Source organism: Macaca fascicularis, chromosome 11 (assembly GCF_037993035.2).
Source record: "Macaca fascicularis isolate 582-1 chromosome 11, T2T-MFA8v1.1".
Taxonomy (NCBI): domain Eukaryota; kingdom Metazoa; phylum Chordata; class Mammalia; order Primates; family Cercopithecidae; genus Macaca; species Macaca fascicularis.
In genome coordinates, this window is record NC_088385.1 from 17,332,076 (window position 1) to 17,346,230 (window position 14,155).

Below are 14,155 nucleotides of genomic sequence, written 5' to 3' on the forward strand. Positions count from 1 at the left end.
GTCCTTTCATTCTTCCAGTTCTCTGAACTTTCATGGGATGATTTGATATAATTTTGTATACTGAAAACTATTTCTGACTTGTTCAGGCAATCACTAGATCAGTCTTAGAATAATGTCCTTGCTTCATGGGATGTAGCCCAGTGGTTTTTAACTGAAGCTCTATAGTAAATTTAGCATTTCATGAAGAGGTTGCTTAGAGTGCAATTTGAAGGGCCAACCCAAGAGCCTTTCTGTCCCCAAATTAATCTCCTGTCATCCCACAAGTGTAAACACATTTAAAATTTTAGTCTTCAGAAAACTCTATTAAAATGGAAATATTCTCAGAGGGTGTTAAGAATTATGACTTTAGATATTATCAAAGACCTCAGTTAGGATTAGTTGCAGGCTCATGAAAAGGAAACACCTTAAAGAGTGAAGAGAGGGGATCCCTGCAAGAAGGAGAAGGGCCTCCATGAGGAAGAGATCCAGGGACTTAACACTGATACTTTACACTGGTGATGTTCCTCTAACCGTGTCAGCAACTGATTATGGGATACTCAACTCAACCTTCGAAAGAGCTGACATTAGAGAGCATGTTGTTTGCAACCAGTTTTCATGCCATTACCAAAAAGTGCTATCCCCTACTACAAGAACAACTGTAGAGTCCTGCTAACGAGATTTAAAAAGAAATGGGCAAAGAAAAAATTGCTGCTTGAAATTACAGATTCAGTCCCTGCAGCATTAAAAACAACGAAAAGAGAAAAGCTAGTATACGTACTCCATAAAATCCTGCACTTCATCCATGATGGAAGGTTTCCTGATCAGCTGCGGGTAGAGGTTTGTGTAGTGGTCATTCATGTGCCTGAAATGATACATGAAAATTACCACATTTCTATTTTTATTCTTGGATTTCTCCATCACAGTAAATTATTCAATCATTTGGCTAACTAGGATGTCCCTAATTACAAACTCTCCCTACTATCTTTTTTTCCTTAATAAATGCACAGTTTAAAATTGGGAAATATTTGCAACATATAGAAAAGGATAGAATGTCGAAAACACCCAAGTATTCACCACTCAACTTTATTAAATTATTATATTTTGCCATATTTGCCACATATATTTAAAAAATCAAACAAAAGAGTAGAGTCAAAGCCCCTGTGTGCACTTCCTGATGCTAATTCTTTTCCTTTCTCCCAAGAGGTAATAACTTCAGTCTTGAATCTGATTATTCCCATGCATGTTTATATGCAATTACTACATATACATTTAACCATAAATAATGCATAGAATTATTTATCATGTTCGCAACACACTATAAAAAAGATCATACTGATCACTCTTATTTATCTCAATATGATTTTTGAAGAAATATCTATTTTATTTGCTACTTAAATTTATTCTTTTTAACTGCTGATACTATTCCATGGTATGACAATATTCATGTATGCATTCCCATGATGGACATTTAACTGATTTTTTATTTCTTCCTATTATAATGCAACTTCAAATGTTTTTGTATATGTCTTTTTTTTTCACACATTTGCATGTTCTTCTAGGACATGCGTGCACACACACACACACACATGTGAATAATAGTTGGGGTAAGTATTCTATATAGCTATAAAGTAACTAGATATTGCCAAATTGTTCTCCACAGTGATCGTACCAATTTATATCCCTACTTACTACATGTTAGACTTCTCCTTCTTCCACAGCCTTACCAACACTTCATATTGTGAGACTTTTCAACTTTTAAACAATTTGATAGGTTTTAAATAGTCCCTCCATTTAATTTCCATTCTTCATAAGATTATTGGGCATTTGTAATTCTTTATTTTAAAACTTAAAAAAATTAAAAATGTCTCATATGGTGTACAGTTCATATTTCTAATTGATTAAAATAATCCACTTACTGGGATTTTAATATTCTTGGAGTTCTTTCTTTCTTTTTCTTTCTTTTTTTTTTTTGAGACAGAGTCTCACTCTGTCGCCCAGGCTGGAGTGCAGTGGCACGATCTCAGCTCACTGCAAGCTCCGCCTCCCGGGTTCACGCCATTCTCCTGCCTCAGCCTCCCGAGTAGCTGGGACTACAGGCGCCCGTCACCTCGCCCGGCTAATTTTTTGTAATTTTAGTAGAGATGGCATTTCACTGTGTTAGTTAGCCAGGATGGTCTTGATCTCCTGACCTCGTGATCTCCCCGCCTCAGCCCCAAAAAGTACTGGGATTACAGGCGTAAGCCACCGCGCCCAGCCTCTTGGATTTATTTCTATAATCTTTTCTGTTTTCCATTTACTATCCCTTCATTTGTCCCCGTCCCCTCTTTTATGTTTTCTTTGTTTAGATAATACTTCTGTTATTTTCTTTTCAGTTCTGCTGATTTAAAACCTATAGAATGTATTTTTATTCTTAACATTAAAAAGATATAACGAGTATTTTCTTATAAAGTCTAAATGAGTTTTATATTTCTCTCTTCCTCCAAACATAAAGCATATTTTAGCACATTTTAACTACCCATTGACATCCTCCATCATGTTATTGCTCAAAGATTTAGTTTTACCTTTTTAATTAAAATTTTTTATTTAAAAATTATTTTCTTAGGCCGAGCGCAATGGTTCACACCTGTAATCCCAGCACTTTGGGAGGCCAAGGTGTGCGGATCATGAGGTCAGGAGTTTGAGAACAGCCTGGCCAACATGGTGAAACCCTGTCTCTACTAAAAATACATATACACAAAAATTAGCCGGACCTGGAGGCATGCACCTGTAATCCCAGCCACTCCAGAGGCTGAGGCAGGAGAATGGTTTAAACCTGGGAGGCGGAGGTTGCAGTGAGCCAAGATCATGCCATTGCATTACAGCCTGGGCAACAGAGCAAGACTTCATCTCGGGAAAAAAACAAAAAATATTTTCTTTTTAACCTTTACAATTAAATTGTATTAATTTTTTTTTGTTTCTTATATTAATGATTGTTCCTTACATACCACACTTTCCCTCCTATTATACTTGGTAAAGTATAGCCTCTAACAGTTTAATGAAGTCTTTGGGTGGTAAACTGTTTTAATTTATGTATCTGAACATATTATTATTTTGCCCCTCCTCCTGGATGATTTAAACGGTTATAACATTCTAGTTAGATATTTCTCCTCAATACTTTTAAGATAATATCTTGATGTCTTCTGACACTATTGCTGATGATCCGCAGTATGCTTCCTAGCTGAGATTCCTTTGTAGTTAATGTCTTTCCTTTCTAATAGCTTTTAAGATGGTTCCCTTTATCTTCAATTGTCTGCAGTCTCATCTGCTGCATTATAGCAATTTAAAAGGCTGTGTCTTCCAACTAAGGATTTGTGTTTTTTGTTTTTTGTGTTATTTTTGAGATGTAGTCTTGCTCTGTCACCCAGGCTGGAGTGCAGCCGTGTGATCTTGGCTCACTGTAACCACCGCTTCCCAAGTTCAAGCAATTCTCCTGCCTCAGCCTCCCGAGTAGCTGGGACTAGAGACGTTTGCCACCATGCCTGACTAATTTTTGTATTTTTAGTAGAGATGGGGTTTTGCCATGTTGGCCAGGCTGATCTTGAACTCCTGACCTCAGGTGATCCATCCACCTCAGCCTCCGAAAGTACTGGGATTATAGGAATGAGCCATTGCACTGGGCCTGTTTTTTCCATTTTGATAAATTCTCAGCAATTACCTTGTCAATTATTGCTTATCTGCAATTGCCTCTAGTCTCTTTTTCTGAAACTCCTAATAGGTCTATATGAGAGTTTCTCAATCTAATTGCTATGTCTAATAACAGTTTTTTCATAAGTTTTACCCTTTCTCTCTTTGGGCTGTGTATCGTATAAATCCCTCAGTACTAATATCCGATTCAGAATTTTTTATCTGATTGTATCTAGTCCAGAGTTTGTCTATGTATTGAGATTTTTAAAAATTTAACTTCTATAATTTTCTTTTACATTTCTAACAAGCTCTTTTTAAAAATCCGTCTTTTTACTTCTTACTCCTTGTTTAACAAATTCTCCGTTTTCTTTCATTTATAACTTAAAGCACCCTATGCAAATGTAAAGTCTTTGTTAAACCATTCTAAAAATTAATCTGGAGTATACTCACATTGTTGATTTTGTTAACTATCTTTCAATTTCTTTGTGGATTTTGGAACTTTGGTGTGTAGGCATTTTTCTTTCCCCCCTCTGTCTCTCTCCCTCTCTCCCTCCCTCTTTCCCTGTCCAAATGCCTCCATCTGAGTCCTAGGAATCAGGTCTTACAGTGCCTTTTTGGGACTTCCATCCTATGGAATATTGCAGCGATATTTGTAAATAACCAAACCAGCATGTGAATGCTTTGGCTTTTGGTTGCCACCACCTCCCCACCCCCAAGCTTACCGTTTCTTATAAATCTATAGGCTAGGACTTACATCACCCACACTATTTTGTGGCCTCCTTTCTACAAGCAGTTAAAAGCATCAAGGCTACTTCTGGCTCCCAGCCTTGACTCAGCTCACTCAAAGCATTGAGGCCCTCACCCATCAGCAGGTGGCTGCCTCTGCTGGCTTCAGGCCAAGGGCCAGTAGATCCATATTTTATCACTTTGTTATCTGTTCAATTTCTGGTAGAAGAGACATTTAATCTTGTTCTGGAGCCCAGCTGTGTTACTATGAGGTTTTCTTTCTCATATTTTCCCTATAATTTGCTGTAAGTTTAGAGCAAAGAGGAAGTCCCTGCACCCTCTGGACTGAATGTTTACCTGCAGTCCTCGTTCTGGTTTTTATCTGATGCTTTTCACTGATGTCGGGACTTTAGAATTGGAGGCCATGCTGGATTCCAAGAATGGGAATTTGGCTCCTACATTTTGAAACTTTAGATATTCTTTATCTAGTAGTTTCCGGAACTGAAACTAATAATCTGAGAATAGTTTTATTGCTGGTGAAGTATACAATATTATGATCCTTTGAAATTGTTTATTTTGTGGTACTGGAATTTAATAAACTTTACCTCATGAGAATTTTTTCTTCCAATTACCTGTGTATATATATTAAATTGAATCATCACATTAAACTATTATTTACATATAGTTTATGCTATCACATACCTTTGCTTTGATCCATTTAGTTACCTTCTACTACCTCTAAATGCAAGAGCAAGAACAGCACTAAAGCTAGACAAGTGTGTGGGTGACAAGAGAGGGATCCTCTGTCCTGGCCTCATGCTCTTAAAATAAGTTATATGAAGGCCAGTACGGTGACTCACACCTGTAATCCCAGCAGTATGGGAAGCCGAGGCTGGTGGATTGCTTGAGATCAGAAGTTCAAGACCAGCTTTGGCAACATGGCAAAACCCTGTCTCTACTAAAAATACAAAAAGCCGGGCATGGTGGTATATGCCTATAACCTCAGCACTCGGGTGGTTGAGGCACAAGAATTGCTTGAACCCAGGAGGCAGAGGTTGCAGTGAGCAGAGATCATGACACTGCACTCCAGCCTGGGCAACAGAGCAAGGTTCCATCTCAAAAAAAAAAAAAAAAAAAGAGTTATATGAAAACAGTTTTATTTATTGGAAACAAATAACTTGTGGGCTCTTCACTTACAATGTTCACTCAGGTAAAGAAACAAAAAATTCATACTTTTTATCCAAAGTCTTCCATCACTGCGCCCTGCCTGGCTCCACGCAGAGTCCCAGATCCCCCAAATTTTTCAGTCTGTTTCAAGATAAGGCAGTGGCTCTCAACTGGCCTGATTTTTCCCTGTAGGGAGCATTTCTGGAGACATTTCTGAGTGAGGGAGAAGGTGCCACTGGTAGCTAGTGGGTAGAGGCCACAGATGCTGCTGAAGATCCCACAAGGTACAGAACAGCTTGCCACAGTGAAGAATAATCCAACCCCAAATGTCAATATTGTCTAGATGGGAAAATCCTTAAACAGAGGAATATTAATCCTGACTTGAGTGTCACTGCTGAGAGTGTCTACTACATAACCATAGACAAGACAGATGGAAATACAGGAAGGTGACTGAGCCAGAAGTATTAAAATTTTTCTTCTGGTTTCTTTTTTTTAGATGGAGTCTCGCTCTGTCACCCAGGCTGGAGGGCAGTGATGTGATCTCAGCTCACTGCAACTTTTGTCACAGAGGTTTAAGCAATTCTACTGCCTTAGCCTCCCAAGTAGCTAGGATTACAGGCGTGTGCCACCACACCCAGCTAATTTTGTATTTTTAGTAGACATGGGGTTTCACCATGTTGGTCAGGCCGGTTTTGAACTCCTGACCTCAGGTGATCTGCCCGCCTCAGCCTCCCAAAGTGCTGGGATTACAGGAGTGAGCCACTGCCCCTGGCTTTTTTTTTTTTTTTTTTTCTTGGGTGTGGAGACTAGCCTTTTTGATTCTGACATTCAGTACAAGGGGAGAGAAACCTCCACCTTGAGATGAGAAGTGGGGGCCTCACCTGATCCTGCCACACACAGAAGCTCCAAGGAATACAATCTTCTTGCAGTCTCTTCAGGTTGAAGCCCTTCTCTGATCCCTGGGCCTGGGACCCTACACTTCTGTGTGGCAGAGCAATGCAGTGTAACATTAAAGAATTCAGGCTTTGAGCTCTGAGTTTAAAGCCTGACTCCACTACTTCTAAGCTATATCTTACTAAAAGCAGGATTCCAACTTCTCTATGCTTCTGAATTCTCAACAGAGACGACACTAGTGTCAACCTCATGGATGAGTCAGGTTTAGTTTCAGTTCCTGCAGTGTGTAAAGTCGGTAAGTTTCCTGCTAGGTTGGCTGAGATTTTGCTCACCTTTACCTCTTCAACACCTCTTCTACATGTTGAGATCAGAAAGACATGTGCACACCCATCTTTCCCAGAATATTTTTGCATGATGGCAATAACACATCATTTAGCACCTGTCATGTGCTACCTCCTACGCTCTCCTGCTTGGCCTCCCTGAGTCAGAGACCATACTGGGCTCCTTTAGTATTTCCCACAGCGATGAATCCATTTGTCTGTGGTAGCGGGGCATGCGCATGCGCATGCAAACTCTGGGACTAGATAGCCTCCGTTCCAATCCTGGCTCCTACTCACAAGCTTCGTGACTTTCAGCTAGTTACCTAACTTCCCAAGTTTTCATATGAATAATATGAAGATTATCATGATACACACCTCATGGTATTGTGGATTAAATAACTCAACGTATGTCAAATGCTTTGAACAGAGTCTGGCACACTGTAAATGGCATATAATGGCTGGTTATCATCGTCTTTGGTATTTTGTGGTCAATTTTAAATTACAAATAATTAGAAATAATTACAAAAAATTAGAATAATTAGAAATAATTGTGGTCAATTTTAAATTACATCATTAGAAATTTTTGAGAGTGGGCCAGGCACAGTGGCTCATGCCTTTAATCCCAGCATTTTGGGAGGCTGAGGCAGACAGATTGCCTGAGGTCAGGAGTTCCAGACCAGCCTGGCCAACATGGTGAAACTCTGTCTCTACTAAAAATACAAAAATTAGCTGGGAGTGGTGGTGCATGCCTGTAATCCCAGCTACTCAAGAGACTGAACCTAGAGGATCGCTTGAACCTGGGAGGTGGAGGTTGCAGTGAGCCGAGATTGTGCCACTGCACTCAGCCTGGGTAACAGGTGAGACTGCATCTCAAAAAAAGAAAAAAAGAAGAAGAAGAAAAAATAATTTTTTTTTTGAGGTGGAGTCTCGCCCGGTCACCCAGGCTGGAGTGCAGTGGCGAGGTCTCGGCTCACTGTAAGCTCCACCTCCTGGGTTCATGCCATTCTCCCGCCTCAGCCTCCTGAGTAGCTGGGACTACAGGCACCCGCCACCATGCCTGGCTAATTTTTTTGTATTTTTTAGTAGAGATGGGGTTTCACCATGTTAGCCAGGATAGTCTCGATCTCCTGACCTCGTGATCCGCCCGCCTCCGCCTCCCAAAGTGCTGGGATTACAGGCGTGAGCCGCCTGTCTCAACATATTAATGTAAGTAAAAGGAGTTGCCTTTGAAGAATGTAGTCAGGAACAAACTCCGTACGTTTCTTCCTATCCTCAGTGCCAGGCACAAGGTAGGAAAACAAGTGTTTGTCATGCTGAGTTGACTCATTCAAACTGTGTAATTCCAGAGGAGGGAGTTTCAGCAGCCGCATGAACAACACAAGAGATCAGCTGCTTTATTAAAAACTAGAGAGACCAGGTCCCCATACGCTTATCACCATGCTTTCCAGATAGAGTTCATGTCTCATTTTATTAAAAATCAATCCGTGATTATTTAACAGCCTTTATATCATTCATGAGACATCAAAGGCTGAATCTGTAACTCTTAGGGAACTGTCCAACAGAGTTAAAAATCAGAGGAAGAATCTTCAGTTTGGTCAAGGCTGCTACCATCACACTGCATTACATGGAAATATACCTCATACTTAGAATTTGTTTCTAATAGAACTGGAACACTAGAATGCTATTAAACCTAATTAGCATGTAATAAGTAACAGCTGGGAGCAAAGCACTATGCCAGACATCTGGGGTATATAAAGATTAACAAAATAGGGTGGCCATCAAGGCACTAACAGGTGGTAGAGGAGAGAGCTGGAGCTCTAATCCAGTGGGAATGAAATCTTAAAAAGCTTCAAGAAGATAGCATTTGCCGGGCGCGGTGGCTCACGCCTGTAATCCCAGCACTTTGGGAGGCCGAGGCGGGCGGATCACGAGGTCAGGAGATCAAGATCATCTTGGCTAATACAGTGAAACCCCATCTCTACTAAAAATACAAAAATTAGCCAGGCGTGGTGGCAGGCGCCTGTAGTCCCAGCTACTTGGGAGGCTGAGGCAGGAGAATAGCGTGAACCCGGGAGGCGGAGCTTGCAGTGAGCCGAGATGCGCCACTGCACTCCAGCCTGGGCGACAGAGTGAGACTCCGTCTCAAAAAAAAAAAGAAAAAGAAGACAGCATTTGAGATGGCCTTTGAGCTACATCAAAGACTCTGCACAGCAGAGGTCCTCTCAGGCTCTTGGTACCACATATATGGGAAGCCCCTCTTTGAGAAGGGTGGGAAAATGACCACAGTCACAAACACTAGACAGAGTCGACAGAGAGGCCATCTTTCATATTTAAGAAACCTTGGGCACTCTGTGCTCCAAGTAGAGAAGGACTGTTGGCAGCACTTCCATCCAAGGCCTTCCACACATGGTCCCCATTTGCCTTTTGAAACCCACCGTCCTTCGATTGTTCAACTGAAGCCTCCACTCCTCGTTCCTTGTTTTTGTTTTTGTTTTCTGAGATGGAGTTTCACTCTTGTTGCCCAGACTGGAGTGCAATGGCGCAATCTCAGCTTACTGCAACCTCCACCTCCTGGTTGGAGCGATTCTCCTTCCTCAGCCTTCCAAGTAGCTGGGATTACAGATGCATACCACCACACCAGACGAATTTTTACATTTTTAGTAGAGATGGGGTTTCGCCATGTTGGCCAGGCTGATCTCGAACTCCTGACCTCAGGTGATCCTCCCACCTTGGCCTCCCAAGGTGTTGTGATTACAGGCGCAAGACACTGTGCCCAGCCACTCCTTACTCCTTGTAAATGCAGCTTATTTCAGACTCAGCGCCTTTTTTCACTACTCTGTTCCATTACATTCTGCTCGGAATGACTTTATCCCTCTTCCCAGCCAAACCTAGTAGTTCTCTTCTATCAAGCACCAGGCCTACAACTCACTTCTTCCAAAAGCCTTCTTTGACTATTCTGGCCACTGGGGTGCTTTTCTCTCTTGTACTCTGTACTTATGGCTAACAAGCTCTTTTGAGGTTGTTCTCTACAGTAGAGTTGCTAGCAAGAGTGACCCAGCTTTTCCTTAAGGATGTAGTTTTAGAGATTCTAGAGCTATCTCTGCCCCACTCCTGATCATTCGCCCGTGGGCTGTTGCTACTGGTATGAAAGGAAGGCAGACTCAGATCCTCAAAGCCTACATCACAATTTGCAGGAAGTATTGTTGTTTATTTGTTTTTAAAATTTTCAAAGGCTGACTTATACATCTCAACTTCTCTTTGAAAGGACATAGCAAAAAGGCAAATTAAACAAGAAAACAGTTCCTGAATAGTAGCTGAGTGTCTTTTTTTAAGAAACAAAATTACCAGCCTGGGAAACACAGTGAGACCTCATCTCTACTAAAAATAAAAAATTAAGCTGGGCGCGGTGGCTCACGCCTGTAACCCCAGCACTTTGGGAGGCCAAGGCAGGTGGATCATCTGAGGTCGGGAGTTTGAGACCAGCCTGACCAACACGGAGAAACCCCATCTCTACTAAAAATACAAAATTAGCCGGGCATGGTGGCTCATGCCTGTAATCCCAGCTACTCGGGAGGCTGAGGCAGAAGAATCACTTGAACCTGGGAGGTGGAGGTTGCAGTGAACCGAGATCGTGCCATTGCACTCCAGCCTGGGCAACAAGAGTGAAACTCCATCTCAAAAAAAAAAAACCAAAACAAAATTATTTGAATGTGGTGGCTCCCATCTGTAGGCTCAACTACTGTGGAGGCTGAGGTAGGAAGATCTCTTGAGCTCAGGAGGTCAAGGCTACAGTGAGCCGTGATTGCGCCACTGCACTCCAGCCTGGTAACAGAGCAAGACCCTGTCTTAAAATAAATAAATAAATAAATAAATAAATAAATAAATAAATAAAATTTGTACTTTAATACAGGCCTGGCGCGGTGGTTCATGCTTGTAATCCCAGCACTTTGGGAGGCCAAGGGGGGAGGATCATGAGGTCAGGAGTTTGAGACCAGCCTGGCCAATGTGGTGAAACCTCATCTCTACAAGGAAATGTAAAAATCAGCTGGTTGTGGTGGCATGCACCTGTAGTCCCAGCTACTAGGGAGGCTGAAGCTCGAGAATTGCTTGAATCCGAGAGGCAGAGGTTGCAGTGAGCCGAGATTACACCACTGCACTCCAGCCTGGGCGACACAGAGAGACTCTAACTCAAAACAAACAAACAAACAAACAAACAAACAAACAAACAATTTTTACTCTAACACAGAAGTGTTTTTTAAAAGTTATTATTAGAATGCTTCTTTTTCTATAGACTTTTTTGGTTAGTGGATAAAGTTACTCGTAAGAATAGCTCAATGCTTTATATAAAAAGTAAAGGTGAAATGATAAAGCCACCTTCAAAAGTAGCTGCTATGAGATGTTAAAGCTTATGTTTTTCTGAGACATAAGAATATGAGAGGTGCCACCTTTGTCAAAGCCCTGTGAATCTCTGTGAGCTCTAAGAGTAACACCAACAGAAATATCCAAGGGAAACATGTGCACTCTCAGAACATTCTCAGAGATTAGAGCTGCTTTCTGCAGATCACATAGTTTCCATTAATAACCCATTGTATATGTCACTCATGAGTTAATCTAACCTATTTATATTCACACAACTGTGGTTCAAATTGTTTCTTCCAACTCACGACTCAAATAACACAATCAGAATTCAGTGGAAACAGAAGTGGATAAAGATGTGGAGAAGTTCAGATTTTTACCTGTATAAAATGATTTTAAACATGTTAAAAAAATCTGATTCCGTTTACGAAGTTTTATACATTGATTGAATAGTATGCTGTTAAGGAGATTTGTATGGAAGAGTAAAAAAATTGGGTATAAAAATAAAAACAAAAATTTGTAGTCTGAATTAAAAAAGAGCAACCAGAGCCCAACAACTAGTCATTCGACATCTGATACAATCTCCAGCACTCAAAGTAAATTAAGATTGACATTTCACTTACTATGACTAAGGCAGTAACAGCCTAAATAATGTTTGGTGAAATTGCACTCAACAATCTAGGTCACAGAGAATAAAAGAGTCAAGCAAAGTCATCAAGACACTTTTTATATCAAAGGAGGGATGAGAGTTGATTAGATAAATTGCAACTTTATTTTCCTTAAAGTCCTCTTCTCTAAAAGGCATGTAGCCTGATTGCATTATTATTAATTACATCCATGTTACTTTTATAAGGCAAGGCAAGGACACTAGAATCAAGTAACAGTAGAACTAGAAGAAACATTTATTTTAGACTCATTATAATGTCAATTTAAAAATCTCTGCCCACATGGAGGTATTGTTTCAAGATGGCTGGAAATAAATGCACCAACCGTTTATTTTTAATTAATCTTCCCTGCTCCGTTGTTCTCAAGGAGCGACCCCACCTCTCATTTGCTTTCTACCAGACAACAAGTGACTAGTAGGCTGAAAGGACTTTGCTGTCCTTTAAAATCATTTCATTTCTGGGTATGGTGGCTCACACCTGTAATTCCAACACTATGGGAGGCCAAGATGGGAGGATGGCTTGAGGTCAGCAGTTTAGGACCAGCCTGGGCAACATGAGGAGACCCTGTCTTTGCAAAAATATATAAAATAAAATAGTTTCATGGGATAGGAAGATTTTTAAAAAGTGCCATGAGAATTAAAGAGTGCCACACTTGGGGGTTTTGTTCTTTTTCGGCAGGTACTGATTATAGGAAAAAATGCAATTCTGGGCCCATGCTTGTGGTCCCAGCTACTCAGGAGGCAGAGGTGGAAGGATTGCTTGAGCCCAGGAGATCAAGGGTGCAGTGAGCTATGATCGCCACCGCACTCCAGCCTCGCAACAAAGCGAGAACCTGTCCCATGCCCCGCCGCCGCAAAAATGCAATGGTAATAATGTCTCTATCACACGCGTGAAGAACTCCAGCTACTCTTCAGTTCTAATGTGCAACGCCAGGAAGATGAGAGTCACTGTGGAACATGGGAAGGACAGGGGTTGCCTGGCAGTGGCCCCACCATGACTGGGATACTTACGGGGCAGTGAGGTAACCCTCCAAAAAGCCAGCCACAAACATGATGATCTCATTGCTCAAGGCTTGAGAGCCATAGCCAGCTCTGATCTCCAGGATGCCCCAGCCTGTGGTTTCCACAGAGTTATTGTAAAAGCCATAGGCGTCCCCATTCTTGTCCATTATATTTTTGACTTCTACTGTCATTTCAGCAGGCATCCAGTATGCAGTTGCATAGTAGACTCCTAGAAGAAAAGGGAATAATGATAAAAATGCCGTTCAAATGAGCTGTGATGCTTTTTTTTTTCCTATGTATCCAACAATTTCAAGACATTTGCTTTTAAAGATTTCCATTCTATTAGAATTGGGAAATCTGCCGTTATTGTTTGCCCTTATTCCAAGTGAGGAAAAACTGGAACCTTGATCAAGGGGGAATAAGCTCAAAACACAAAGAACAAGGTCAAAGGTAGGGGTGTAGTTACAGCATCATAGAGGTGAGCCTGAGTGCTTCATCCTTAGAGGGTGGGAATCTGGGCAGGGCTGGAGCTGGACCTTAAGCCAACTTCTTGAGAGCTTGTTTGGAGGTTCCAGCAGGATAGCTGAGCTAGTTGTATACCCTTGACCGAAGACCGGTCCTCCTCTATCAGGGATGCTCGTCCTCTTTGACTGAGCACGCAGCTTCAGGAGGGACGCACATGGAGGAGTGAGGGAGGAACGGGACAGCCGCCCAGCCAGCCAGATCAGCCAAATCAACCTGGCGGTCAATGGGGTGACAGATGTCGCAGCCAGATCGCCCTCACATCCAACGCCCACTTCTTAATTCAGACAAGAATAGGGCTCTTATCCCTAGTCAGCAACTTCTTCCATTCCCCTTAACAGGTGGAACAAAACATCACCATTCTCAGGCTCCTTATCCTATGTCTCCTGCTTAATTCTTCTAATGTCATATGACATTAGATTCTTTGCAGGAAAAAGTAGAAGCAAGTAGAAGCTACCACCTGTGACTCCGTCAGGTGTTGATAATTTTGTGGGTCCATCCCTACACAATCCCTGAACTCATCACGCCCATCTCTCCAGAGCTTCTGGTTCACCTCCATCCTTCGACCCATGCTCTGGATCTCACCCTCCCACCTTCTTTAGGAACTTTGTTCTATCCTATATCCTCTTGCTCCTGTGCCCTAAAGCTCCTTCTCTCGGCAGTAGCTTCTCCCCCCTTTGGCATACTTAACATGCTCCATTGTCTCATAGCTAAAAATAAACCAACTACAGAAGCCATCTGGATCCTGTGACCCAATGGAGCTATTGCCGGAATCTCTCACTCCCTTCACGAAATCATTACAAAGTTTAATGTGTCCACACTGTATCAGGGACTGTTTTGAGTGCTGGTGACAGAGCTGTGA

The 14,155-nt window shown here is 41.6% G+C and overlaps 1 protein-coding gene across 1 annotated transcript in view; it reads right to left on the minus strand.

Moving 5' to 3' along the window:
* PLBD1 (phospholipase B domain containing 1) overlaps nt 1-14,155 on the minus strand; it is a 67,697-nt gene that overhangs the window by 40,708 nt on the left and 12,834 nt on the right. The window contains exons 2-3 of the mRNA XM_045364784.3: nt 12,781-13,000; nt 758-841 (exon numbers count right to left, since the gene is read on the minus strand). Of these exons, the coding sequence (XP_045220719.2) occupies nt 758-841; nt 12,781-13,000 (304 nt within the window). The remainder of the gene's footprint in view (nt 1-757; nt 842-12,780; nt 13,001-14,155) is intronic.